This window comes from Blennius ocellaris (genome assembly GCF_963422515.1).
Source record: "Blennius ocellaris genome assembly, chromosome: 10".
NCBI lineage: Eukaryota > Metazoa > Chordata > Actinopteri > Blenniiformes > Blenniidae > Blennius > Blennius ocellaris.
The window spans coordinates 9,655,664-9,681,844 of record NC_137659.1 but is presented as its reverse complement, the minus strand read 5'-3'; the positions used below and the strand labels follow the sequence as shown (position 1 = coordinate 9,681,844).

Sequence of the window (26,181 nt, the reverse complement as noted above, 5' to 3'; positions counted from 1 at the left end):
ACAAAAAAAAAACTGCAGGGAATTCGTTTGTTGGACAGTTTTAAGTAAGAAAATCTCAAAGTGTGTTTTAAGAAATTTCTCAGGATTTCACACATGGTGCCAAATTCATCTCGGCCTAATTTGTTCTCAGGTGAACCAAACCAGTAAAAAAAAAACTGTACATAATCACCAACAAATATTTGTTTTAGTGCAACAATAAAATAGTGCCAACTCACACTTGACGACTTTGTTTTCTGTGTTTTTGCCATTTTGGACATCATTTTGAAATTGTTGCCGTGGAAACGTAAAGCTTTTCTAAAACAGAAAAGTAAAAATGATGCGTTTTCACTTCAAACAGGTTTTTAGTGATATTAGTGTTTCTAAATTTAAGCTTTATTTTCATGTCCAAACGTGATTTGAAATCATATGCTGCAGTTGTTGTTTTTTGTTTTGTTTTTTTCTTTTTTGCACAATTTCTGCAGTATTTCTTAGGTTTTTATGCTAATGCCACTTAGCCATCAATAGCCAGCCTCTGTGTAATTCTCTTATTAAAACAGTGCAATCAACAATGAATAAATTCATAACAGCAAATAGTTTTTTTATTGGAAATTATTCAGTATTTCATCCAGTAGGCCAATGGTGCTTTTTGTTTCACACCTTCGATATGGTATAAACGTTTCAAACTACCGAATAAGGCGCTCAAATTGTGAGCAGCATTTGCTATTTCCATGTTCCATAAACCACAAGGTTCTAGTTGAATGCAGATTAAATACAATTAAGGTGGTGAAGGTTCGTTCGGTGACCTGCTGGTTTCAAGCAGAATGTTAAGCTTGTATAGTGTAAAATGGGACTTTTTTCAGCTTCTTCGACTCTAGTATGGTTTGAATGATCGTCTCAAACCTGCAGGTTTCTGATAAATAACAGGCTGTACGTCTCAATAATCAGAGCTTTAAGCTGATTTCAGATCAGCGATTTATGTTCTTATATTAAGTTGTTTTTTTTCTTAATATGTCAAGTTAATTAAAAGATTCAGGTGTGTTTAATCTTCTTTTTTTTTTTTAAAGGTGTGTTTTCCCTTTGAACCCCTTCTAATACACCTGATGCCCACGCACTTCTGGGCGGAAGGGCTCACACACAAATCCTAAATACGTTTACATTCAGGAAAGTAAAATAATGTCGTCTTAAATACGTCTCCAAAACGATGGCTGGACTTATTCTGAGTTTAGCATACAGGCATTGTTGTTTTTATTTGTTTGTTTTGGCTCATCAGACTGACGCAAACACATTTTCATTCCACCTCAGGGAATTCAGTGCAGTCCACTTCTGCGGTGACAAATTTACACATGAGATTAACGGAAGAGGTGAAAAATAAACCGTTCAAAGTATAATATATAAATACTCAAGTAAGAGTAAAAAAAAGTGCTTTTTTTAACCACATTTGATGACATTTTTACCAGCAGGCGTTCGATTTATCTTACCTTTAAAAAAATATCAAATAAAATCCGACTTCACTCAAAACTTCGTCGTGTAACTTTATTTGGATGGTTCTCATATTAATCGTCAGGCATCCAGGACAATAACACCCATTTCATTGCAATAAAACTGTAAACTAAATGTGTTGTGAAGTCGCTGGAAAATAATACCCTGAGTTCCAAGTTGTCTTGCAGTGTAAATCTCTTGATTTCTCTTAATTTCGCTCCATTGATCCCACTTGAATATTGAGGAACCACCTGAACACCATGATGCTGCCTCCACCGTGCTTCACAGTGGAGGTGCAGTATTAGTGGGAGTGCGCCTGTTCTTTGTCTGGTAAACACACCGGCCAGCTCAGGGCTCTGCAACCTTAACGGCCGAAACAAACCGATGTTTTTTGGGTTTTTTTTCCCCACTTTACTCCCAATGAAAGTGAAATCCACCTGCAACCTGAAAGTATTGAGCAACTTTCATACTTCATCTGCTTTTACACTGTCATATACTGTATATCTGTTATATCGAGCTCAAGTTGCATACATGAAAATTCAAGAACTTCAATGGAGATCCATCATCAACATTTTTGTTTCTTTTAGTGCTTTTTAATGATTTTTTTTTTTACTTTAGTATCCTCTTATGCCACTCTTAATGGTTTAAGATGTTTTAGTAGTTTTTGCCTGTTTTAGCCATCGTAGATGTTTTTAACTGTTTAAACTATTTCAGCCATTATTATCATCACAATTTTAATTTCATTCTTTTTAGCTGTTTGAGCAACTTAGCTGTTTTCTTTTACCGTTTAAAGTCACTGCAGTAGTTTCACTTTCTTCAGCCATCTTGGGTTTTTTTCCCCCTAAACATGTATCACTAGCAAAATTCAACTGTGTAATATTTTTAGCCGTTTTCATTTTTTTTTTCTCTGCCATTTTACCATCTTTAGTTGTTTTAAGTATTTATTTTTTTTGTTGCATTTTTTGGTATTTAGTGTTTTCATCCTAATTTCATAATGTGCCAACATCCATGCACACTGAAGAATATTTTATTTAAAAAAATGTTTTATTTAGATGCATTTATTGCAACAAAAGTAAAACAAGAATAAAATAGTTTATTTTCACTTATTTCTGTGAAAGTTGCCGGGAGCCACTACAGGGGGCGCCACAGGTTGCAGACCCCAGTGCTAGTTTGATGGTGCCCTCACTGTTTTATTGACGCGACATTATAAAACATGTTGGAGCTTCTAAAGCTGTGATCTCCGTCAGTAGCCTAAAGAGGATAAACTGGCCTCCGTCACTTGTTTCGATATTCAAAGTCGCTCCATGTTCAGTGTCTTGTCCTCCTGATTTCTGTTGATTCTGTCTCTGTTGTGTAATTGTAGTTATAACAGAGGCAGCAGTGACTGGACCTCCCACACACAGCTGCTTCACTGACTGAGACACAGTCAGCAAAATCCAGTCACTTAATATCAACACCATTTGGTTCTACGCTTGCCGACTTCAATCGGACAATTTACAGAGAAAATTCATGCAATCACCTATTTTACATATTTTAATATGATTAAAAACATACTTTTTTTGTGTAAGGAATGCGTTTTCAGTTTAATATTAAAGAGCTGTGGAAGGAGGAATATTTTTGAGAGATAGGAGCTTGAAAGGAAAGTTTAAAATGCGGATATCTGTTTGGAGAGACAGCAGTGGGCCTCGACTTGTGTCGCGGTAATTGAAACGCAGTCACCGCGACGTCACAGGAAAAGCGTAGCTCACCGGGTCAACGCAAGTTCACGCTGGAAGAAGTGTGGTCATGATTTAAAAGTAGAGTCTCTGTTTTCAGCCGCAGGATGAATCCTGAATCCACAACAATTGACCTGCCAACGTCAGTCCAAACTCACAGAAAGTGTTAAAGTCTCGATAAGGCGCTATTGTACCATTGCAGCTGCATAACAAACACAAGCTTTTAATTGCAGGGCTATATTTCCACCTTCAACTTTTATTTGTGAGCGTCGTTTGGCGCCTCTTAGTCAAGAGAAGGCAAACTGATGGAAGAACAGACTCTGGTCTGGTTGGACGGAGGAGAGAGAGGTTTGTGTGAGAAGAGAGAGGAGGCGATCAAACAGCACTGCTGAGTTATTCTGCTGTTTGATCCGGGGGGGGGGGGGGGGGGGTGAGGTTGACTGAGGGTCTCTGGAAGGTTGTTTTTTTGTTTTTTTTTTCCAGTGGAAGCGGCTGATGTGGCGTCTGGCCTCAGCTCAGCAGCTGCAGACGATCCAGTTATGTGGATGAAATGAGCGTCAACCTTTTTCCATGCTTTACTTCAACAATCACATCTGTATAGGAGGTTGACCTCGCTGTATATTGTTGTTGTTTTGTTTTGTTTTTTGTTTCCTTTTCAAAAGTGGTTGATGCTGAATAATATCTTTACTGTCACAGGTGAAACAGTGCCCATGATGTTCTTAGTCATCTTGTATTTTTCTTTTCTTTCACTTACGGTTCTAAGGAGATCGATTAAAAAAAAACAACTGGTTTTAATCATTTTACGCTGTGTTTGTGCATTTATTATCATGTGCATTTGCTTTTCTGTTCAAGCACCACGTTATTTACACTTAATGCAAATGATATCATGAGAGGAAACAATGTTCATAGGATGTAATTTAACTTTTTACCTGGCAATCCATATTTCTGTCATCCGGATCATTTTTGAAGGCTGTCAGAAATAAACAACCTCCAGAACAAAGTTCTACAAACTGATGTGTGCCGCAATTTGCCTCCACTGAAGGATCTGAAATCAAATTCTATCAATTTTTTTTTAACAATTAAATACTTTATGGATCGTAAATGGTAACAGTAATATAGTTCCATTGATGTATCCACTTATTACTCAAATAATTCAAAGTGTACAGATAATTTTGTTTCTTGAAAGCAGATAAAACAACAAAACCCATTAAACTAATAATAACAACAAGTCCAAGTAGCTGTTTAATACATTTCAAAAAGAACTTTTAGCAGTTTTCGGTTTGCAATCATGTGCTCATGCTTTAATCTAAAATTACATTTCCACATTTTTAAAACAGTGATGATCATTTTATACAGACATGTATGTCATCAATATATGCATGTATATACTGTTATTTAAATACATGTGAATACGACACATTCACACAAACAGTGATCATGACTGGAAATCAAAGCTTATTTAATCCATATTGATAGTGACTCTGAACCCTTTAAAACCAAACCAGACCCCAGAATAATGGGTATTAAAATGAACTTGGGCTGTATGTGGACCCCCTGGTGTAAACATGTAAACTCCTGGACTTGAACCCTCAACTCTCCCGCTCCGAGCAGAAAGGGCCGACGGCCAGTCGACGAGGTGATTCCAGATCTCCTCTCCGACTATCGCTGCACACTTAAACAATGGCTAAGGGGGGTAAAGAAGAGGCGCTGCCTCTGCTTCGGTTGCTCCTTCAACACACACTCCAAGCACGGACTGCTCTGCTTCACTCCATCAAGCTCAAAAGTGTGAAAGTTGGCTGGGTTCTCCCTTCACCAAAAATAGTCCCGCTGGCTGACAGCTGCAGGCTTGCCCGGAGACGACCACGGCACCCTGAGGATTTCACAGAGAAGGAGCCTCCTGCACTCAAACCTCATGAGCTCACAGTGGCAACATATTATTCTTTTTTTTTAAACAGGATGAAACCTCCCACAGACCCAAACTCAGAGGCGGATAAAATGCTGGAAAATGCTGGACAACTGCTGACAATTTGAAATTTCTTAAAGCCATAAAAGATAAAACTGGGAGAAAGTGATTAAAATGTTAATATCGCCATCATGAGCAACAGCTCTGTTGTGTGTGTATTGTAGGAGAGTCAAACACGCGGGCCAGTTTTTGGCACACGTGTCTCTAATGTGGTCCGTCAATCCACCAAACGACTTGTAAAACACCCATAATGCAACAGTTGTAGAATAAGTCTTTGGAAATCTCATTGTATTTTGCTCCAGGTTTCATTAAAATTGGCTTTATGTTGGGATTGTAGCTATTTCCAGATTATTTTTTCCATGTAGACATTTTCATTCTCTGTGCCAAAACAAAGAAAAACTTTAAAGTTTAAATGTAAATGTTATTATGGCAGTAAGTTACCACTCAAGATGAAACGAGATTGTATGTGACCCTGAACTAAACATCCCTGATGATAAATAGCAAAGATTAGTAGTAAAGATTCAGCTTTATTTTCATTTGGAAACGTTAAAAACACGAAGGAACAAAACTGTTTTATCCTTATTTTAAAAGATTTGACGTGTTCTATTCATTGAAAAGTGTCTCTTTTGTTTCTAAAAGTTGCAGAGCCTTGTCCCAGGAGACGACCCGATGCCGTGCTGATCCACAATCAAGGTTTTCACCAAAAACACGCTGTAACAAGCTCTTCGCCAAAGACGGGCGCAATGATCAGATAGTCCAGTTTCACCTTCAGCTTCGACCCAATTTCAGCTTTATTGGGGATCATTTCTCTAAAGAACCACGAGGAACCCTTCGACATTTCTCACTTGTCAAAGATTTTGGTTTGCTGAGTTGAGACAAGTTGAAACTTCTTTCTGAGTTTTAACAAAACCTCAAGTCCCCCAGAGTGACATCACATATCCGCAGGATTTATTGACGCAATGGAAAATCCATTTACCTGTAAAGAAATGAAAGGAGAAATATGTCTCATTTGGCGAATGTTCTAATCTGCAAATGAGAATATATGTCTGAATACACTGTACAAAATATTCTTTTAAGTATAAATGCCATGTAGTTGTAAAATCTCAAAAGAAAAGAGGACTCTGGTCTTAACATCTTCGTTTTGACACATTTAATTTCTATTCAGTTTCAGTGCGTCGGCTTCCATTGAAGTATTTCCTCAGTCTCTTCCACAACACTGGTCCTTCTTCATCCTGCTGTCTTCTCTCTTACTTTCCACCAATATGAAGTACAAGCAGAAATCTTCCACTATTTCTGGAGATTTATTCACCTCTATGCCTGCTGATGAACAAATGATTTGGTTTTCACTCTGTATTCTTCTAGCACTGAATGCCTGAAGACATCCACGGCACGTTGTAATTGGGCCGACGCGACTGAAGCTGAATTGGACCAAAGCTCTGCAGATCAATCTGTGCTGTCGGGAGAGGATTAGGGTGAGTTTAGTCCACGCTCTACACTTCAGGGAGGCACCGAATTCCAGCCTCCAAGGTCGGGCGGCATCGGTTTCAGGCTGACGGCCGGCATGTGAAGGAGAGCCAGTGTCAAACCTCAACCATCTCCCGATGCGCACACCCTCTCCTATTTCACGGCTCATCATTTCTCTGCTGAGGAACACACTCTCGTTAACATTCACACTAGTTCCACCAACGCCAGCCCAATTTAAAACGACTCAAAGGGGGTCGATGTAGAAGTTAATCTCAGGTATACAGTACTTCCCTGAGCCTTGCTGCATTGCTAAAAACAACGCTGAAGCTGCAGCTCCTTCTCACCAGGTGGGATGTCCAGTCAGCAGCTTAACCTTCCGGAGCCCGTCACAGAACCAGATTAAGAATTTGTAATAAATGCCTGACCCCGCAGAGCTCTACTGGTTACATAAAGTGCAAACCAAAGCTACTATATGGAGGCCTGAGGTCATTTTTGGGGCCCACGGGCCTGAACAAAGGGGGTCAGCCGGTACTCCCAGAATCCTCTGGGAATGAGAGCATTCAATAGAACTGAGATGAAATTAAGATGGTGCCTCACGGCAAGAATGTGGTTGGAATCAAGCTCGCGAGTCTTTCTGTGTTCCGTGTGTGTTGTTTCCTCCTATAGACTGCCTGTTATCTGGGGACCGTTGTCTTGTTATTGTGGATGTGAGTGTGTGATTGTCCGTGTGTCTCTCTGTTTGCCCTGAGGTGGACTTAAAAAAAAGAAAAGAAAAAAAAAAGATCTTATTGAAACTGAGAACTGGGACAATATAGTGTCCCAAATTGTATTATCCTTTCTACTAGGTGTATACCAAAAAGTGGTTCAAGTGTTCTTATGTCATCTCATACCACTTTATGCAGAATGTTTGGCGGCTTTGTGCTCCTTTTGCCGCCAGGGGGCAGCACAAGACAGGACTTGCCGTTTGAAACGCCATATATATATATATATATATATATATATATGGCCAATATGGGTCCAGATTGTAAACGCCTGGCTTGGCAGATGTTGTAACTGCGAGTGCCCTCTAGTGGACAACTTGTATTATTTATAAACTCACTCACTCCAATATTCATAATTTTTTGTTCCTTGGTTCCAATCCCTTCTGATCTCTTATGGAAATCTTCTTATACTGTGAGACTGAGTATGGAGACCTACATGATTCAATATGTGTCATTTGACTCCAGCCTCCCAGCTGTTATAAAACCTGGTCCAGACAGAGTTCACAGCTGTATGAAGCCTGAACTTTCTCCTCCAACAGGTTTCCTTGACTGATCATTGAGGAAAGTGTCCAGCCCATATTGATGCGATCAATTTGTTATCACATTTAAAAGTCACTGTTGTAGATCCACGCAGGTATTTGATTTATTGTATTCAAAAACTGTAGTCATGATTGAGTTACTCTTTCAGATAAATGAAGAGTTTTGAAGTTGTGACACGATTCACCTGCACTCGACATTCAAAGAAGTGTGACTTCACTGAACTCAACACTTCTCCACCACTTTCATCCATACATCTATAATTCAAGCCAGAAGTATAGCTTTTTAAATAAAAATCCACAAATGCAGCAAAACTTTATTTCAGAATGTAAAATGTACAACTTATTTAAAAAAAATAAATAAAAAAAGAGCGTTAACATTAAGGCCAGTGATAAACTGTACGATTCAACTGCAGCCACGTCGTAGCTGCACGCGTCAGGAGGCAATCAGGGTTATTTTAACATCTGAATACAAAGAAGAAACAGTGATAAAGAGTTAAACATCCCGTCAGATGAGATTATTGCCGAGTCCTGATTCTATCCTTGGCAAACCTGCTGTATTTTCTCAGCCAGTTTTAAGCAGTGCAGGATTCGGTCTCTCTCTCTCTGGAGCTGCTCCGGACTCACTCGGCCGGCCAGCTTGTCGGAGAACAGGACCAAGTCCTGCATGAAGAGGCCCACGGCGCCGCGGCCCGCCGGAGGCAGCTGGCTCATGGTGCAGGAGTCGAACTGAAAGTTGATGTTCTTGGCTCTGGGGAGGCCCGGCTGCCGCTCCTCGATCCACGTCAGAGGTCTGGAGGCACACAGAGGAGACGAATTCTTCACTGTAGGAGGAGACACTTGACAAACGTTAAAGGACGAGGGCTGTCCCGTCTCACTTGTTGTCTGCCGTTTGCAGCTTCGCGGTCATCTTGCTGTAGTTGTTGGCGGCGTCCTCCTCCATGGTGGCTCCAGCCACCGACAGCTCTCCGAACAGGTCCACCAGCCAGGTGAGGCGAGCAATGCCACTGAACGCCAGGAAGCCGAATCCAGGCTTCAGAGCTCCACCTGGAACAACAAGGAAAGGTTCATCAGAAGAATTAGAATTAGAACAAGAACAAGAAGAAGAATTTGAAAATTTGAAGAATTTGAAGAAGAATTAGAATATGAAGAATTTGAAGAAGAACAAAAGGATTTGAAGAAGAACAAGAACATGAAAAAGAATTTGAAGAAGAATTAGAATATGAAAAAGAATGTGTCTTTATGTAAATCACTTTACATTAAAAAAAAACTGCTAATAAAACAGAAAGATAAAAATCATATAAAAATCGTTAAAAACCATTAAAACCATTGACCCAGCTTCATAAAGGTTCTTTATCAGAAAGACATGGGTGAAAATCTAGCCACTGTGTTCAAAAATGAATAATCCTAAATCAAATAATAAATCCAAACTGGGTTTGTTGCAGTGTACAGTTCTGAGGGTCTTTAGATTTCTGTATTCGGGTCTAAGATAATGTCACCCAGCATTTAACTGGACTTTAGTGAGAAGCTGTTTCATCTGAATTCATCCCGACACAATAACAGGATTTTAAAAAAAAAACCAAAAAAAAAACCTGACTGAATTCTGTCATGAGTCACTTTTCCATCGGCCTGACGCTGACGCAGCATTCATGTGGTTTTTCTAATGATCCCAGTTTCTGTTATGTAAGGTGTGTCTCAAAGCTTCCCGCTTGTTTATATATCAACTGAATCAACAGGTTTCTGTTGTTTTAGTTTCTACGTGGGAACGTGCAGAACGTCGACAGATCAACGGTTCCGTCTCAGAGCTGCAGGACTGATTCGTCTCCAAAAACTGATGTTTTTTTTTTGTTTTTTTTATTTGGTATCACGAACCCCTCATGGCCAAGGTGAGGTGGTTCATATCCATTTTGTTCACATTTATTCATTTAGTGCCAATGATATTAAAAGTCATGACATTTTGCTTTCAAATAAAAGAGAGGAAAAAAAAAAAAAACCCAGCGATGTCACAAGAGGAAGCTCGGCCTAAAAAGGAAACGAAAAACTCCTTTCTTCCCAGAGAAACAGGATCTGGGCTCCGAGGCGGCAGCTTGTACCAGACGGGATTAAAACAGCGGTGTGAAACATACGACAACAAGCAGAAATCAGCCGCCGTGAACTTTCCTTTCTGAATAATACAATTGAATCTACCTAACATGCTCTGTGTCTGTTTTATCTTCTGTATTTTACCGGTCAGTCGTTAGTGAAAGTTACTAATTTCAACTCCTTAAAAGTATCTTTCACATGGAAAATGTGCAACAACCTTTTTTTTTTTTTTTTTTTTTTTTTTTTAATTGTATTTCTGTGAACTTCACAGAGGGAAACCTTTAAATAATAGTCAGCATGTCCTCCATATTTCGCAGGTGTGCTGGATTTCTTTTACCCCGATTTTAGTCTTGCAGGTTTCTTTGCTGTACAGAGTGACAGTTATGCACTTGCTTACAGAAAAGTTGCCATTGCAACAAGTTGCACATTGCACACATCTTCTTTTTTTTTCAGACGCGCTTACTCACAATCAATTCCAATATATATATATATATATATATCTTTCTGAAGACTAAAATACCCCTTAATTAACTCCTCGCTTCTCTTCTACGTATGCTTTAGAAATTTTGCGGCCAGACAAGTGTAAGAAAAAACTTCTTCTGTCTGCTTTCATAACAAGTCCTTTATAAAGATATGGCTTTAATAGCTCAAGGTTCTTAATATGAAAGCACAGCTGTGAATTCTAAAACACACAGACATCAATATGGGTAAAAAAAAAAAGAAGGGAGTGTTAAACCCCCAGTTATCTCTTACCTGTGAAATGAAGTGTGCCTTCTTGCAGCTTCTTGCCCTGCACTTGTTTCTTCAGCTCTTTGTAATCTTCCGTCAGGAGCTCGATGTGTTCTTCATGGAGAGTCAGGCCTGAGAGAGACGGAGGGTCAGGGACACTCCTGACTCAACCTGGACATTAAAACATGCGAGAGGGACTGCATCCGTCACCTTTATCCTGAGCCAGGTCCCACAGCTCCTCTGCGGCTTTGTAGTTCATGGTCATGGGATACTCCACACACACGTGTTTCCCCGCCTGCAGGAACGTCCTGATGAGACACAATGAGGAAGTGAAACGTTCGTCATACTACAAATTAATGTGGTTAAGGTTAAAAAAAATTTAAAAAAGGTTTAAGAAAAGCCCGTCACAAGTGGGATGTACCTGACGCTGCTCTCATGAGCCACGTTCTCGGTGCAGACGAAGGCCACTTGAATGTCGTCTCTGCTCACGGCCTCGTCCATGGAGACCCGACTGACCCCCTGCTGAGGCTCCAGACTCCTCCTGTTGGCACAAACCAAGGATGAGCGTCGTCGCGGCTCGGCCTGCTGGATGAGCCTGGTTTCACTTGCGTCAAATGACAAATCAGCCGTTTGGCACAACCTAAATTGTTTGATAAAGTTTCCCAAACATAATTTGTGATCAATACTTCACAAAGGTGGTGCCGCTCTGAAAGCTTGTTATCAAAACTCTTTGTTAAACCAGGGTTCGTCTGAAGCAGAATGTTTGCCTGGATTCCATGCGTATTACCTGGATACGAATCCTTTCACGGAGAGTTTCTCTGCAGTTGTGCCGGGCAGCGGCGCCAACATGTCTCTGATCCTCACCCATCCAGCTGTGCCAATACCGACAACCACTGCACCAAACATATCGACTGAGGAACACAGAAATCAGGAACACGATCATTTTGATGCTCACGACGACTCCAGTGGAAATTTAAAAACAAATGACGATTCTTGTTTCAACAAACACTTGATCATGAAGGATTTGTATCCATTAATTCATATTTTTCATCAGAGTTTTACAGGACCTGGTGAGACGCATGCATCTGTCCACATGGGCAAATTGAGACTTTTGAATTGTCTGACTTTACAAATAAAGTCAAAATCCAGGTTTTTTTTTTCAAAATAAAACAGCATTTATGCATTTTGCAGTGAAAATAAACAGCAACATTCCCCACACAAATGTTCTTCCATTTCAGGATTAAAAAAAACCAATTCAGGTTTTCAAATGCATCCTGTTCACTAGGTTTTCTTTGTCAATAATGTCCTTCAGACATTATTCCACGAATTCAGGCCGTGTTCTCTGAATTTGAACAATAATCTTCGAATTCAGACGATAATCTCCGGATTTGTTTAATGATTTCAAGATTCAGACGACATTCTTGGAATTCAGACAATAACCTCAGGATTTGGATCTTATCCTCAGAATTCAGATTTTATTTTCAAGATTCAGACTTTATTCTATAAAGTTGAACTATTCTCTCTCGGGTATCGTCCAAATTTGGAGACTTAAAATGCAAATTCTGAAATTACAGCCTGAATTCTGACTACGTTCTTGGAATTTGGAAAATATTCTCATAATTCAACATCTGAATTTGAACCGTTTCCCTCCGAATTCAAACCTATTTCCTTAGGAATTTAGATTTTCTTTCTATCTTTTTTTCTTTCTTTCTTTCTTCCAACAGAATTCAGACTCCCCCCCCCCCTTGCCCTGTTCCTGTTTCCTCTTGATTAGACATCCTTCCTTCTAATCCTAGAATTCAGACTATTAATTTTATTAATTTGTTAATTTATTTATTTGTAAGTGGCAGCATTTTGAAACAGAGAACTCTTTTACATTTCTACCTCTGATTATTTTCATCGCAATAACTTGATCACATAACACTTAGAGGGGGGAAAAAAAACAAAAAACCCTAAGCTCTCAGTGTCATAATGGGACAGGACACATAACAGCAGCTCGGTTTCATACAAGTGATGTAACCTGCTCTTTCGCTACAAGCTGAATTGTTTGCGGACACTGAGCCGACACAGTGACGGCAGATCTGTTGTAATGAATATCCTGAGCACACCGGGAGGAAAACAAGCCCTGATGCTTACCTGGGATTGTTTCGATCTGCAGGTCGCCCAGGAAGAGTTGAATATACGATCACAGAGGCCGGGTCGGGCTCATCACGGGCTCGCGCTCTGTGGGGAAGTTTCTGTTTTGTCTCCCTGGTGCTGCAGGAGGAGCGCTTGTTATCAGGCCGGGTGTCACGCTGATATAAGGGCGGAGCTTAACTCAACGCGTGTCTTTCCCTTCCCTTCTTAATAAAGTTAAATAGCATCAACATGAAGAAAAATGACAAATTCTACCTTAAAACGTATCTGAATCAAAACAATTATTAAATGGATTTCTGTAGATTATTGAAGACACGTTTTGTTTATGTGTCATTAAGGAGCCAAAATGTGTTATTAAGGTAATCTGTGTGTCATTTTGTTGAGTTTATACCCAGTAAATAATTGTAAATAATTGGTTAAAATTTATATAAATTTGCACTTAAAACCTGGGAATAATCGTTGATCACACTCTGAGATTGGGAACCTGGTATCAGTAAAGGTAAATAGAATAGAATAGAACTTTATTCCTCCCCAGGGGGAAACACAAACTTACAACAGCTCAAGGTAAAAAGGTGCAGAAATTATCAAATTAAAGAATTAAAATATAAAATATATTAAAATAAATCATACAGAGGCTCCCAGGATGTGTCCATTATATATGAATCATTGATCAGATGTTTGCGGATGACTTGAGCAGGTCTCTTATCTACTGACCTCAGTGTCAAACACACCCAAATACTCCCCTGAAACTGGAACCCAAAGATAACGTGTTCATTCGACTGTAGGCTGCAATCCTGAGGTGGGGAATTCATGTTTACCCGTACGCCTACCCCTTAGCCCTCCGCCTCCATAACGAGGGCAAAGGCAAGTTTCTGCCCTTAGATTTGGGACACCTTTGCCTTTGCCCTCATTTTGGAGGGGGAGGCTGAGGCGGAGGCTGAGGACCAAGGGGTAGGGGTACAAAATTGAATTGGGATTGGGCCAGTATTTGTTTTTATAATGATGTACATAATTCAGATTGAAAGACATATTAAACCGACACATAGCCAGTTAACAATGGCTGAAAGGCAGGGTGCAATATTCTCAGGCCAGCCCATCACCAGACAAACACGCACTCACGTTTAGACAACTTCGACACCGCCAATATGAATGCGACCGGTATATGAATGGAGCGTACCGGTCTCTCATTGGATAGCATCGCTGTGACGCATGCGGAAGCGATGGGCGCAGTGTTGTTTTGCCGGAGCGATACAAGGTGAGTGCTTCTGCCAGTTCGAGCTCAAGGTATTTAAAGAAAAACAGTGATTATTGCTCAGTGTGTGTATATAAAGACAGGACAGTGTGAAAGCTGTGTGGGTGTACACATCAAGAGATTCCCGCTCTGGGATTCGCGTGGGTTTATATTATATCACCCAGGACACGCCTTCATCCCCACGTGCTGCTGAAGCCCCCCCCCCCCCCCCCCCCAGTCACATTAGCCGAGGCTTCCTTAATGTATGTAATTAAGTGTCAAATTCATCTCTGCTTCCTCCTTCTTCCCATCTCACTTAGTGGAGATTCTCGACGTGAAACATAAGCAAACCAACTCAACTTCACCGTATCAGAATCTCACACACCTCCTGTTTATCCCCCCCATACATATTCTGACAGGCTTCTACCTGATCCAGCGTTAGTCATTCATGCAGCAGTTTGTTCTTCTTTAGACCCCCCCCCCCCCCCAAAACTGGTGGATTTCATTTAATTTTACAGCTTCACTCAGAGTCGTTCTGTGCAGGAAGTGACCCAAAATGAGGATTTCCACCAGACACCTGCAGCAGCTCACTATTTTCACCACCCTGCTGACCGGTGGAGGGATCACCACCATGTACTGTCTGATGCAGAGTGAGTACGAACACTGCGTGTGTTCAATGGGCTTTATTTGCATTGAGCCCATCCTGTTGATAGCGAACGTTAAGTAATGGTGTGTACTTGCACGGTGTCACAGGAAACAGACGTTTGTGGAAGTAGTGGACAGATAAGCTTCAAGATGAAATTCTGCAGAAGCAGAAAAAAAACCCAACTATTTTTACACCGCTATGAGATGTCTCCATCAGATTACAGCGAGGAAATGAGCCAACAAACAAAAATGTACCTTTTTATCTGAAAGTGTATTATATATATATATACTTGAACTTTTCGCATACATTCAAATGCTCACTGTTCATATACATCATCTTTTTAATTTGTAAACCTCTCCAAATTTGTATATGACTCGCCATATTCACATTTCACACAATACCTGCTATTTGCTCTCATTTAAATAAAGATTAACTTGAATATCACCTAATGAAGGTGGAGTTTATTTTAAAGAGTGTCGGTACAATTTTACACGCTCTCTGTGTAAAAACTCTTAAATAGCGCCTACAACACTAAGCTTAGAGGTGAAGTTTACTGACTCAAATTGTATGAAAGCTCACAAAACATGATGTGTTATTACACCAAGACTTTTGTTTCTTTGTTTATGTCCACTTAGATAGATTTTCTGAGTCGGACTACCACAAGCTGGCTGTTCAGAAGTTGGAGTCCTGTCCATTCGCCATGGAAAGCCTCGGTGCACCACCTCTAAAAGTCCACAACATTCATCTGACCGACCGAGGAAACCGTATAGATCCGCAGTCTGCTCAGGTACAGTTGATTAATTAATTAATCTCAGTTAAAAATGTTTTTCTTCTTTCCATCTAAACCGAGAAGTCACGGTCGTTTCTTTATATCCTTGTTGTGTCGCAGCTGAAGATTCCGGTGACTGGGTCAAAAACTGGAGGTTATCTCTACACTTCATCATTTAGAGACTCTAACACAAACAGGTGAGTGTGTTTCATTCTATCGCCAGCTCGCTGCAGGTGATTATTGCATTAATTTATTGTGTTGGATTGATCTGGTATAGTGACAGTGGCCCACTTGACTTTTCTTTTTTAATGAACTGCTCAGATGAGCAGCAGGAGACGATGATAAAACTTCTCAAGAACCTATATTTACTAATTTACCATCTGGACCAAGTCATACAATGAAGAAGCTGCAAGTGTCTCCGTCCCCCCTCTTTTGTTTTGAGAACATCTATTTACAAAACAAGTCCCACAAAAATCAAAGCCCAGACTTCACCCACACACTCACACACATAGGGTCACACTTCCACTACAGAGGAGGTAACACATACAGTAGATACAGTGTATGTGATGAATGAATCACAACCAATTATCTCGTACACAAAAACCACAAGAATACATGTCATTAAGACATGAAACTCTCCCACCTCCATCGACATCAAAGAGCTTCTAAAAGAGGAAAACCCAGAAAGCGGAACTTAAAGCCCAAAGCGACGCCGAGAGCGAGGTTGAAGGCATGTTTACCACAAATGGAATTTGTCAGGTGTTAAACTTCTTCATTATTAGTATTTATTTTATCTCTTAATCTTATTTATCATTGCTTTCTTGGTTATTATTTTTAAAAAAAAAAATTTTTTTTTACTTAAAATAATTAATCATTCAATTCAGTCATTATGATCATCTGCAAAGCACTCTTATATTAAGTAGTGTTTACAGTAAATAATGAATGTTGGGTCTGTGGTGAAGGTGGTGCCCCCCCCCGCGGCCCACCCATAACTCCTGCCATTGTTAACGTGCAGACCAATGGCTCCGCTTGAAAAGAATTGGAAAACACTCGCTCCACCAGCGCTTTGTGCAAGATCGTTAAAGTTCCATGTCCGTCCTTGCAGCTGGACTCTGAAACAAGCAGTTCTCCAGCTCCGGGAAGGACAGATCATCAACCTGCTCGGTCCGCCACAAGGAGTCAGTCCACCCCCGTCAGAAGAGCTCACAGAGGGAGACGACGCAGGCCGCTTGGACTGACGAAAGCAGAAGCGCGTCTGTGCAGAGCAACAAGATCCATGACTTCTTTGACCGCAGCCCTCTCATATCAGTGAGGCTGGAGACAAGAAGGACATTTCCCTGAAAGAAGATAAACAGGCTGTATTATCGTTCTGTCTTTCACAGTTTTTCTGATGAAATCACATGTCTGGACTGTTTGCGGTGCACCACATTGAAGAAGTGGAAAAACTCCTCGAACACGTCGATCACAGTTCACTGCGACGAGAAGGTCATCATCGACATTCCCACGGTTTCATCACAGCACATCCTTAAATTTCTGGTCAGAGAGACAAACACAATTATTGACATGTAATTGTGACATACTGTATATTTAATGCATCAAATAAGATTTCCCTGCAGTTCATACCCCAAACAGTTTAACCAAGTGTAAGTTAGTGATGAACTAAAAATAAACAGATTATTTAACCAGGGATTTCAAAAAATATTGATGAACAATGACTGAAAATTTTCCAATAAAAATAACAGATTTTCCATATTTGTTTTATTGTTTATTGCTTTAGTAAGTGCAGTGGACTTACGACAACACTGAGATGTCATCAGTGAAACTCACCTCCCTCATTGATGAATTATTATTAACATAAAAGCCACAATGTGGGGGTAACTTTATAAAAAACATCCATGTGGAAATGGTTCCATTAAAGCATAATGCCTTACCTGAATATATTTCTTCTAAAGTATAAAAACAATGTAACTTCTTGAAAAGTATATTCTCTTTGCATTGGAACATTTGAAGTAAAGTAGTCAAAAATAAACATTTAAAGGTGTTAAAATGTGGCTATAATGTTTCTTATAATATATTATAGAATATATAATATTCTTATAATAAACAAGAATCACATTTCCCTATGTAAATTCATTCATATTAAACACAGATCGTATCCGTTTCAGATCCTCACCAGCCAATAGTGAAGCTCCAATACGAACAGTGTGAAAACAGGAGAACGATAGAAAAAGGCTAACCTGAGACGGCGCCAACAAAGAGTCTGACCACTAAACAGTCATTTTGAATGTAATGACTGTTCGCTTCTTGATGTGAAACTGGGAGCTCGTTCCACACGAGAAGAGCCTTTTCACATATTGTGACACTCTGATAATAAGTAGATACGATAGTCCAGTCTAGAATACATTCCCATATTGGTTCGAATCGAGGTTTCTGTTTTTATTAGTGGAACAAGGAAGGATGAAATAACCTGAGCAGCACCGACGTGCAGATGAACAAAACGTTCTCCTGACTCATCCACTCTCAGGTTAACAGGAAGTAACGCAACAACAAAGTTTATCAGCTCCTCGCCGTCTCTCTCACAAAAACTCTGTAAGTGTAGTATACATGGAGCAGCAGAGTTAATATGAGCATTATTGGGGTTTAGAAAATAAAATCATGAGGGACTTTGCCTAAATTGAAACTCGTGGTGAGATGGATTGATCGCCGAAGATCGAGGGTGGGTGTGAAAAGGAAAGGAACAGCTGCTTGACACCTTTTAGCACAAACAGCTGTTCGAAGAAACTAAATTCCATGAAGTTGAAGGTATTTTCTCTCCTCTTTTCAAAGAAAATATACAGCCTTTTTTAAAATTAACAATACAATTCTCTTTCTACCCACATTGTTGAATACTTTACAAATCTTTTGCGGTAGCAGTAGTAGTTTATTCGGTCAACCAAATACAAAATGCAGCAACATCGAGAAAAAAAAATAAAAAGTTGTCATTCCATCCTTAAACTGGCAACGTGTGTAAGTCGTATCCTGCTTTTGACCAGTAATTCATGCTCGATATACTCTCACAATCTACATCAGTTTGTGCACTTGTGCAAATACACCTTAATGCAAATACTGTAGACAATGAGCCATGTCGACACAACGGCAGGTCGAAATTCAAGGCAAGAATTAAATTGCGGAGGAAAAGCGATTTAGATGACAGAGCGTGGTTGTTGGTGAAAGATGGGCAGGTCTGAGGACTTCACAAACTTGTGATCTACTGCAGGGGTGTCAAAAAATAAAAATTCAAGAGAAAACATTTGTCAAGAGCGGTGGAGTCGAGACTCAAGCCGAGATGTTGACATGAAAGCGAGCAATAGCTGTCGGAGATGTTTTTTGGACATTTCACTGATGGATGGATGAATGGATGAGCACACTGAAGCCAGGATGTAGTAGTGATGTGTGATACCACTACTTCCCTTTTTAATCTGATAGCAAGTGAATTTCGGCTGAAACCACTAATGTAATCAGATGCCGTATTTTCTATCCATTGATGGCTGCTATGAAAAGCAAATTTGGATTATTTCTTAAGCTTCGTCTCCAGTCAATACACAGTTGAGGGCGTGTGAACACATCGCAGCCTGTGGCACCACACCACAGCATTTCTACAGTCATAATGTGATATCGAGTCACACTTCCAAGAAGAAGCTTTCAACCAGCAGGAAGCAGCACCGAAATAGAACCTGATTCTTCTAAATAGCATAAATGCACGAACGCCTTCATCTAAAAATCCTAATGACAATATTGAGGTTTCAACTCAAAGAATTGGTCCAGAAACCAAAATACTTGTTATCTGGAGTGTCAATCCAATGGTATTGATGTGTAATCATGGTGGTTACTTTACTGCTTCAACCAGAAACCTGCAGCACTTCAACCACACTTCTGCTGATTTGCATGATCTTCCAGTTAAGTGAAATATAAATACAAACAGAGCAGCTGAAAACTTGAATCCTCAGGGCGCAACACTAACCCAGAAGGAGGAGATCATCCTCCCCCCATCATAGGGTATGCTTCCTGCACATCACTCTTTATTTATGATTCCAATCATAAACTGAAATACAAATTTAAAAAAACCCAAGATAAACCATTTTGTAGTTGTTGAACAGCTTTTTCTTGATTTCCTGTTTAGTGGTAAAAGGTTCTGCCCGCTTCTGACATGAACTGGAAGAAGAAGTGAAATAGAAACCTGTGGTCAAGGTGTTAAAACGGAATCAGATGAGATAAACACTTTGACCAAAAAAGGTTATGCTTCTTCCTTCTTTCCTTCCCCCCCCCCCCCCCCCCCCCCCTTGTAGCTGCTGCATATTTTTCTGCAACCATGACACATTGACACACTGGCATTTAAAAAAAAAAAAAGTGCAGATGTGCAGTGTGTCCATGCTGCAGCTGTCTGGGGGTGTGTCATAGGACGGCCCCTCCAGATGCTGCTGTCACCGTCACACCAGCTCAACAGTCGACACTTGTCGCTGCACGCCTGCTGAGCTGGACTGGTAAGTTCAAACATATTTTGGACACTCACAATCATGCAGTGGAATTTCATTTTTGATTTATATATCTGGAACTGAATTATATATCATGATCTAAACACACAGTGAAAATTGTTCATCAGGCACAGCAGCTGTATTACCGCACAAGCTGGAGATTTAGTGTGGAAACCACACATAACATGAGGCTGCTTCCTGCGGTCTGGTAAATACTTTATCGTGAGTCTCATCAGGCTGCCAGCCGAGAATCACTGTGCCAATTCTTTCATTAATCAATTATACAATACAAAACTATGGCTCAGCACACACAAATATATCTTTGGCTTTCAAATATATTAAGAATACACTTGCAAATGTCCTCTTGATGCACACTTGTTTTTTATCGTATGTTTAAAAAAATTAAGAAGGAGATTTTGCAATATATTCAAAAGTATCTGGAACTGCATGGTATGTTTATAAAACTCACTGACCTCATGACTAATAATTAGCTGTATATTTCTGTAAAAAAGCTTACATTGGTGGCTTAGTAATGGAGACACAGCTGAGCCAGGGGGCTTTGAGAAAAGGTGATATATACCATATATACATATCAAGCAGCCAGATAACGATGTTCTCAAGACCTCAATATCCCACCTGCTTCTGTGTGAATGAACGAAATTAGCTGATTAGTCGAACAATGATGACATTTGAATCTATCCTAATGGCAGTAAGAGATTCAAAATTGAAACCAAAGCACTTGTTGACTTAATTTTCTTGGGTTTGTGTTGATGCATATGAGAGCCGTGAGTGTTGATCTGAAAGAGACGTGAAGCTGCTGGGCTGCCAGACTGACTGCAAATTCATGAACTTGAGACAACATTTGGTTTTTTTATGTTGTTCACATCACTCTCACAATGTCGTTCTCAATTTTATAATGCATATTTAAATGAGTTGAACACCACAATGTCGCAGCGACAGCTTCCTGCACTTGTCATGCTGGTCTTGAAAATTAACCTGTTGGAGGTTTTGTTTTGAGGAAGTTGCGCCACAATTTGCATATTTCATGAATTCAGGGAAAAAGGCAATCGACTCGATCAGTCAGTGAAAAGAATGAGGTTCTAAGAACTAACAGTTTTGTGCTGCTTTAAAGTTTTTGCGCAATTCACATTTTCCTTCTGTTGAAAATAAGTACTAAGTATGTTGCATTATTGTGGATGTGTTCATATGAATTCAGGAAAGGATACCAAGTGTAAATAAACAGGTTTTAATACATTTACATAAAAAGGTGATATGTCATCATGAAACTGTTTGCTTATTGACTCGATGTGGAGTGTCGCCTCCAGGTGCTTTTAATCAATAAATATCCTCCAGAATGTCGCTTCTTGTCAGATCATCTAAGAAATTTAAATTTTTTTAAAAAATTTTAAAATCTCAATTGTGAAGTTTAATTTCTGTATGTTTTAGTCAGGATTCTTCATTTGATCACCTCTTAAAGTTTAAATGGACACATTTTAAAAGTTTCAAACGCCGTTCAGCTGCGAGTGAATCATTTCTTGGAATGATGGTTACAAACCAGTTGAGTCTGACTTTTTAAGTGCTGTGATCAGCAGTTTCTGTTCTCAGTTTTCAAACAAAAAGCGCCGCCTTGACAACATGATGCAATTCATGACTTTTTTGTTCTTTCATATTCGGCCAATTAACGCCACCCGGTCGTACTCAATATTGCAAAACTCCACTGTGTACGTCAGGACTACACTTCATTATTGATGTATTTATAGTGTTTTCAGAAGATCATTACTCAGTTTATTGAAGTATCTTTTACTGGGCCGAAAACATTTTCACACTTCCGGTTTGGTGTCTGATTCTCGAGGGACTATTTGCATGTCTCCGGTTTACTTTTAAGATTAATGTGTTTTATGCAACTCATATTGCAACTGAAAGAGAAAATGACACATGAGAATATAGGTCACACTTGGAATCCCACAGTTTCAACTTTGCTCTAAAACTCACAAAGAGATGCTAACAAGTGAAATTAGGGGAAATATAACACACGAAACCTACTGAAATAACTGAAATCTAGGTTACTGACCGTCTCTTCACTATCAAGACAAAGTCTATAAAACATACTGCTCGGTGTTCACTTTAATGTACGTATATCAGCAATGGGCTTCCATGTCTGCACACTGGAAATGTTTAATTCCTTCCCTAGTTGGTGCTGCTGTTGTGTATGCCTTCCCACTGACAAACAAGCTAACATACATTTCATAATGATTGAATGTTGCAGGACTGACCACAGCCATGAGTTTCGACGACGACGACACTCAATACCTGGATTTCCTGGACCTGTTAAACGAAACCGAAAACACAACCGACCCAAACTACCTGCTCAGTAAAACTGTCAGGCTCTGCCAGAAGACCGCTGTCAACCAGTTTGGTGCGCAGATCATCCCCACGTTCTACTGCGTCAACTTCTTCCTGAGTTACCTCGGCAACGGGCTCGTCCTCTTCATCATCTACAAGTACGAGAAGCTCAACACGGTGACGAACGTCTTCCTCCTCAATCTGGTCCTCTCCAACCTCCTGTTTGCCTCCAGCCTGCCCTTCTGGGCGGTGTACCATCTATCCGAGTGGATTTTTGGGGAGGCTCTGTGCAAGATCGTCAGCAGTGCGTACTTCATCGGCTTCTACAGTTCCATCCTCTTCCTCACGCTCATGACGTTCGACCGGTACCTCGCTGTGGTGCACGCCGTGGCAGCTGCCAAGAGCAGGAAAAGGGTCTACGCCATAGTCGCATCAGTTGTCGTTTGGTGCGTCAGCATCGTGGCCAGCATCAAAGAGCTTGTCCTCAGGACCGTGTCGAGGAATCACCTCAGTGGACTCGTGTGTGAGGAGTCGGGATTCGAAGAGAGCATCATGAAGCACTGGCGCAAGGTCAGCTACTACCAGCAGTTCCTGGTCTTCTTCCTGCTCCCGTTGTTCATGGTGATGTACTGTTACATCAGCATCACCGTGCGCATCATGTCCACCCGCATGAAGGAGAAGTGCCGCGCCATCAAGCTCATCTTTGTCATCATCTTCACCTTCTTTGTGTGCTGGACACCTTACAACGTGGTCATCCTCCTGCGAGCCATCCAGATGTCCATGGAGGGAGAAGAGTCCTGCGACGCCTCCGACAGGCTGGACAAAGTGTTGTACGTGACCCGGAATATAGCCTATTTATACTGCTGCATCAGCCCCGTGTTTTACACCTTCGTCGGGAAGAAGTTCCAGAGCCACTTCAAGAGGCTGTTAGCCAAAAAGATCCCCTGTCTCACCAGACACATGAGCCTCAACAGCCAGAGCACCAGAACCACATCACAGAGGACACCGCACTCGACGTACGAATATTGAAATAACTTACACAGACCAGTTATTGTAATTCCTTTGATGCAAGGCATTATCTACTTTCTTACTTAACCGCAACAACTCGGTGCATCATTTTAACTGTCATAATACCGTGTGAGTACCTGCACCCTAACCCGGGGCCTGCACCCTGCAGCGCCTCGGCTCTTCGGCCCCATCACAACATTTTCAAGTGAAAATATCTTTCAGCATTAATGTTTAGTTTGACGACTAAAAAGTGTGTCACATCCCACTCAGTCTCCTGCACAGTGCCTTTTCATTTGGTTGAGAATTGTTTGCAAATGCACCTCTTGTTAAACTAACCGTGAAAAAATCCAACCAAAGATAAATAAAAAATAAAAAATCTCCTTTGCTTTGACTGGCAGCAATGCTGGCTACCTGTAATTCTTTTTTTTTTTTTTTTTTACAGTGTAATTCAAAATGTTTTACAGTAACATATAAAGTGAGAGCAATGAGAAAGGTTGATCAAAACAAGGGAAGATAAAAACATAGAGTAAAATTAAACGGAACATATCAAAGCAATAATATTCCAGTAATATTGCAGACCTCTGTCCCAACATCTTCCTCTGACTAATACCAGATTTTGTTCTTGCCATTAAGCTCATTCTCTCCCATTTTCTAACTCTTAACGTCTCGTTTTAGGTTTAATCCGACCGTCACTCAACCATAAAAGCCATTCATGACATTTAGCCCTGAGCTAAGAATTAACTACTATTGAAGATCATTGTCTGTTTAGTTTCATATCTTTGGTTTTGTTGTGATTAAGTGACTTTTTCCCCCCATTTTTTCTTCATATAACATATGTTTGAAGCAGAAAAATATCTTATCTTCATCTATAAGCCTACTCTTCACCGCTACAACTCTACGCTAAACCCCTTTTTTAATCTTCTTGAGGGTAAAAAAAAAAAAAAAAAAAAACCTGATGTATGCAATCATAATTAAATAAAGTTGCAATTCTCAAGTATCTTCTTTGACAAATGTAATGTCAATCTTTGTCTGAACTGAGACAGAAAGACTTTCAAGCTGACTATGGTGCAACTTAAAGAGGTGAAGCAAATAAAGTTAACATAAAAGTTCCATTTTCATCATTGAGCTTTGTCATTGCAGTTGTATTGTATGAAAATATCAAATGTGGGAACAAATATTTTTGGGATGTTTGAAATGACTATAATGTTCGAAGTGAAATGTTTAAAAAAAAAAAGTTTTTTTTTGTGTGTGTTTGTTTTTGTTTTAAACCAGATGTAGCAAATATGATTCAAATGAAAGCTTTTGTGCAAAAATTATGCTTTTTTGAGATGTCAGAAGGTTTAATAAACACTCCAATCTCATGAATTTGAGTTTTTCCTCAATGATTTGATTGTTCTTTGAAGATTGTTTGAGAAAAATCCCTCTGTGGTGGTGTAAAACATAATATTAAATACAAAACACATACATAAAAGGATAATGTGTTGTTGATATTCTCTAACAAGAGTAACTTTCATTGAATTCATTTACTAGTTATTTGTTCTCTAATACTGCAAAAGTTGTAATTCCCAAATGTTCCTTTATTAAATGTGCTAATTCGGTCAATATCTACTTTTTAAAAGCTACAACTATGTGGCTATTTTACTTTTATAATAGTAGAACTATTCCCACATCTGTCCAGATCGTATCCTGTTTCTGCCCTCAGTCAGTTGGGATCAGCTCCAAATCCTGAGCATCCAAACCTGGATAAACTAAATCCGGATAAAAGATGAAATCATGTGATTTTTTTTTTTTTTTACTGTTTGAAATGTTTTATATAGTTAGAAAAATCCCCAAATGTCATTTCCTTGTCATGTACTGCTGTTTTGAATATTTCCCTGCTGGTCAGATGTATTCACATACAGAAAAAAAAAAAAATTCAACTCAACTCGATTTAATCTTTTGCTGAAAAAGTGCTGTCACAGCGACACTTTGAAATAAACTCACTCAAAGATTTCTCCTTTTATGGGATTCTCTATTTTCCTTCTTTCTTCAAACATGTAGTTCTCTGTGTGGTGAGTTTTGTGGTTGCAAACAAAAGACTGGATGACTTCTCCTTTCTGAGAGAACATCTGGATGTGCTTCCTGTGAGAGAAGCAACATTTTGTTGGTAAATCACTTCAGTTTAGAATCTGGAGAAATGACGTTACTTAAATGCGTGGCTGTGCCGGTAATACGTTAGAATAGAGAAATGAAAACAAGGCTTTGTGAAATATTCAGCTTGAGTCAGGGTTTTTGCCTAATACCTTCTGATAAAGGGATTTTTTAGTTTGTTTAGAATGGAGGAGATATAGAAAACTTCTTAAAATCTTAGAAAATGGCAATGTAATCTACAGATCTGCCTCAAAAACTCTCCATTACGAGCTGGGTGTTATTTACCATGACTTCATGACTGGAGCTCAGCAGTCACCATTACTGTCTATATAGTATCTGCTCTAATAGATTGCACTTATAGATCACCAATGTGTTTATATAGTCTGTCTCCTTTAGTCTTGGGCTGTGCCACTTCATCTCTACATGAATATATATATGTAAGTGTATTGTGGAATATGTAGTTTATATTTAACTCTTCATCCATTTGAATTTAAAACAATTCTATTAATTTCAAGCTTATACATGTAGTGGTTGTGGAAGTTGCACTGTAGGATCAAATAACTTAAAAGAAATCCATGAAGACATTTAACCCCCCCCCCCCCAAAAAAAAAAAAAAGCATATATTTGCTATGGTCTGTTTTTTAAGTCAAGTTATTACAAAACAAAGCAGCTAAAAATTATATAATGATTTAAAAAACC

The 26,181-nt window shown here is 39.7% G+C and overlaps 3 protein-coding genes across 4 annotated transcripts; 2 read left to right on the top strand and 1 right to left on the bottom strand.

The window, feature by feature from the left end:
• Nucleotides 1–8,234: 8,234 nt before the first annotated feature.
• blvra (biliverdin reductase A) lies at nucleotides 8,235–12,937 on the bottom strand. Its single transcript, XM_080503936.1, has 7 exons — nucleotides 12,845–12,937; nucleotides 11,496–11,619; nucleotides 11,130–11,249; nucleotides 10,919–11,016; nucleotides 10,733–10,840; nucleotides 8,776–8,944; nucleotides 8,235–8,690 (listed from the first exon to the last, which is right to left on the bottom strand). The coding sequence occupies exons 2-7, from the start codon at nucleotides 11,612–11,614 to the stop codon at nucleotides 8,435–8,437; spliced, it is 870 nt and encodes a 289-aa protein (XP_080360062.1). The 5' UTR covers nucleotides 11,615–11,619; nucleotides 12,845–12,937; the 3' UTR covers nucleotides 8,235–8,434.
• Nucleotides 12,938–14,075: 1,138 nt separating this feature from the next.
• On the top strand, nucleotides 14,076–17,172 carry coa1 (cytochrome C oxidase assembly factor 1). Of its 2 annotated transcripts, none has more exons than XM_080503782.1 (5): nucleotides 14,076–14,099; nucleotides 14,619–14,725; nucleotides 15,357–15,508; nucleotides 15,611–15,687; nucleotides 16,596–17,172. In XM_080503782.1, the coding sequence occupies exons 2-5, from the start codon at nucleotides 14,632–14,634 to the stop codon at nucleotides 16,726–16,728; spliced, it is 456 nt and encodes a 151-aa protein (XP_080359908.1). In that variant the 5' UTR covers nucleotides 14,076–14,099; nucleotides 14,619–14,631; the 3' UTR covers nucleotides 16,729–17,172. The 2 variants fall into 2 exon arrangements, with proteins under 2 accessions (XP_080359908.1, XP_080359907.1); XM_080503781.1 differs by having other exon boundaries at nucleotides 14,083–14,099; nucleotides 14,594–14,725.
• A 2,813-nt stretch (nucleotides 17,173–19,985) lies between these two features.
• On the top strand, nucleotides 19,986–24,728 carry LOC308135883 (C-C chemokine receptor type 3-like). The gene is made up of 2 exons (XM_080504025.1): nucleotides 19,986–20,010; nucleotides 22,268–24,728. The coding sequence occupies exon 2, from the start codon at nucleotides 22,282–22,284 to the stop codon at nucleotides 23,371–23,373; it is 1,092 nt and encodes a 363-aa protein (XP_080360151.1). The 5' UTR covers nucleotides 19,986–20,010; nucleotides 22,268–22,281; the 3' UTR covers nucleotides 23,374–24,728.
• Nucleotides 24,729–26,181: the final 1,453 nt, after the last annotated feature.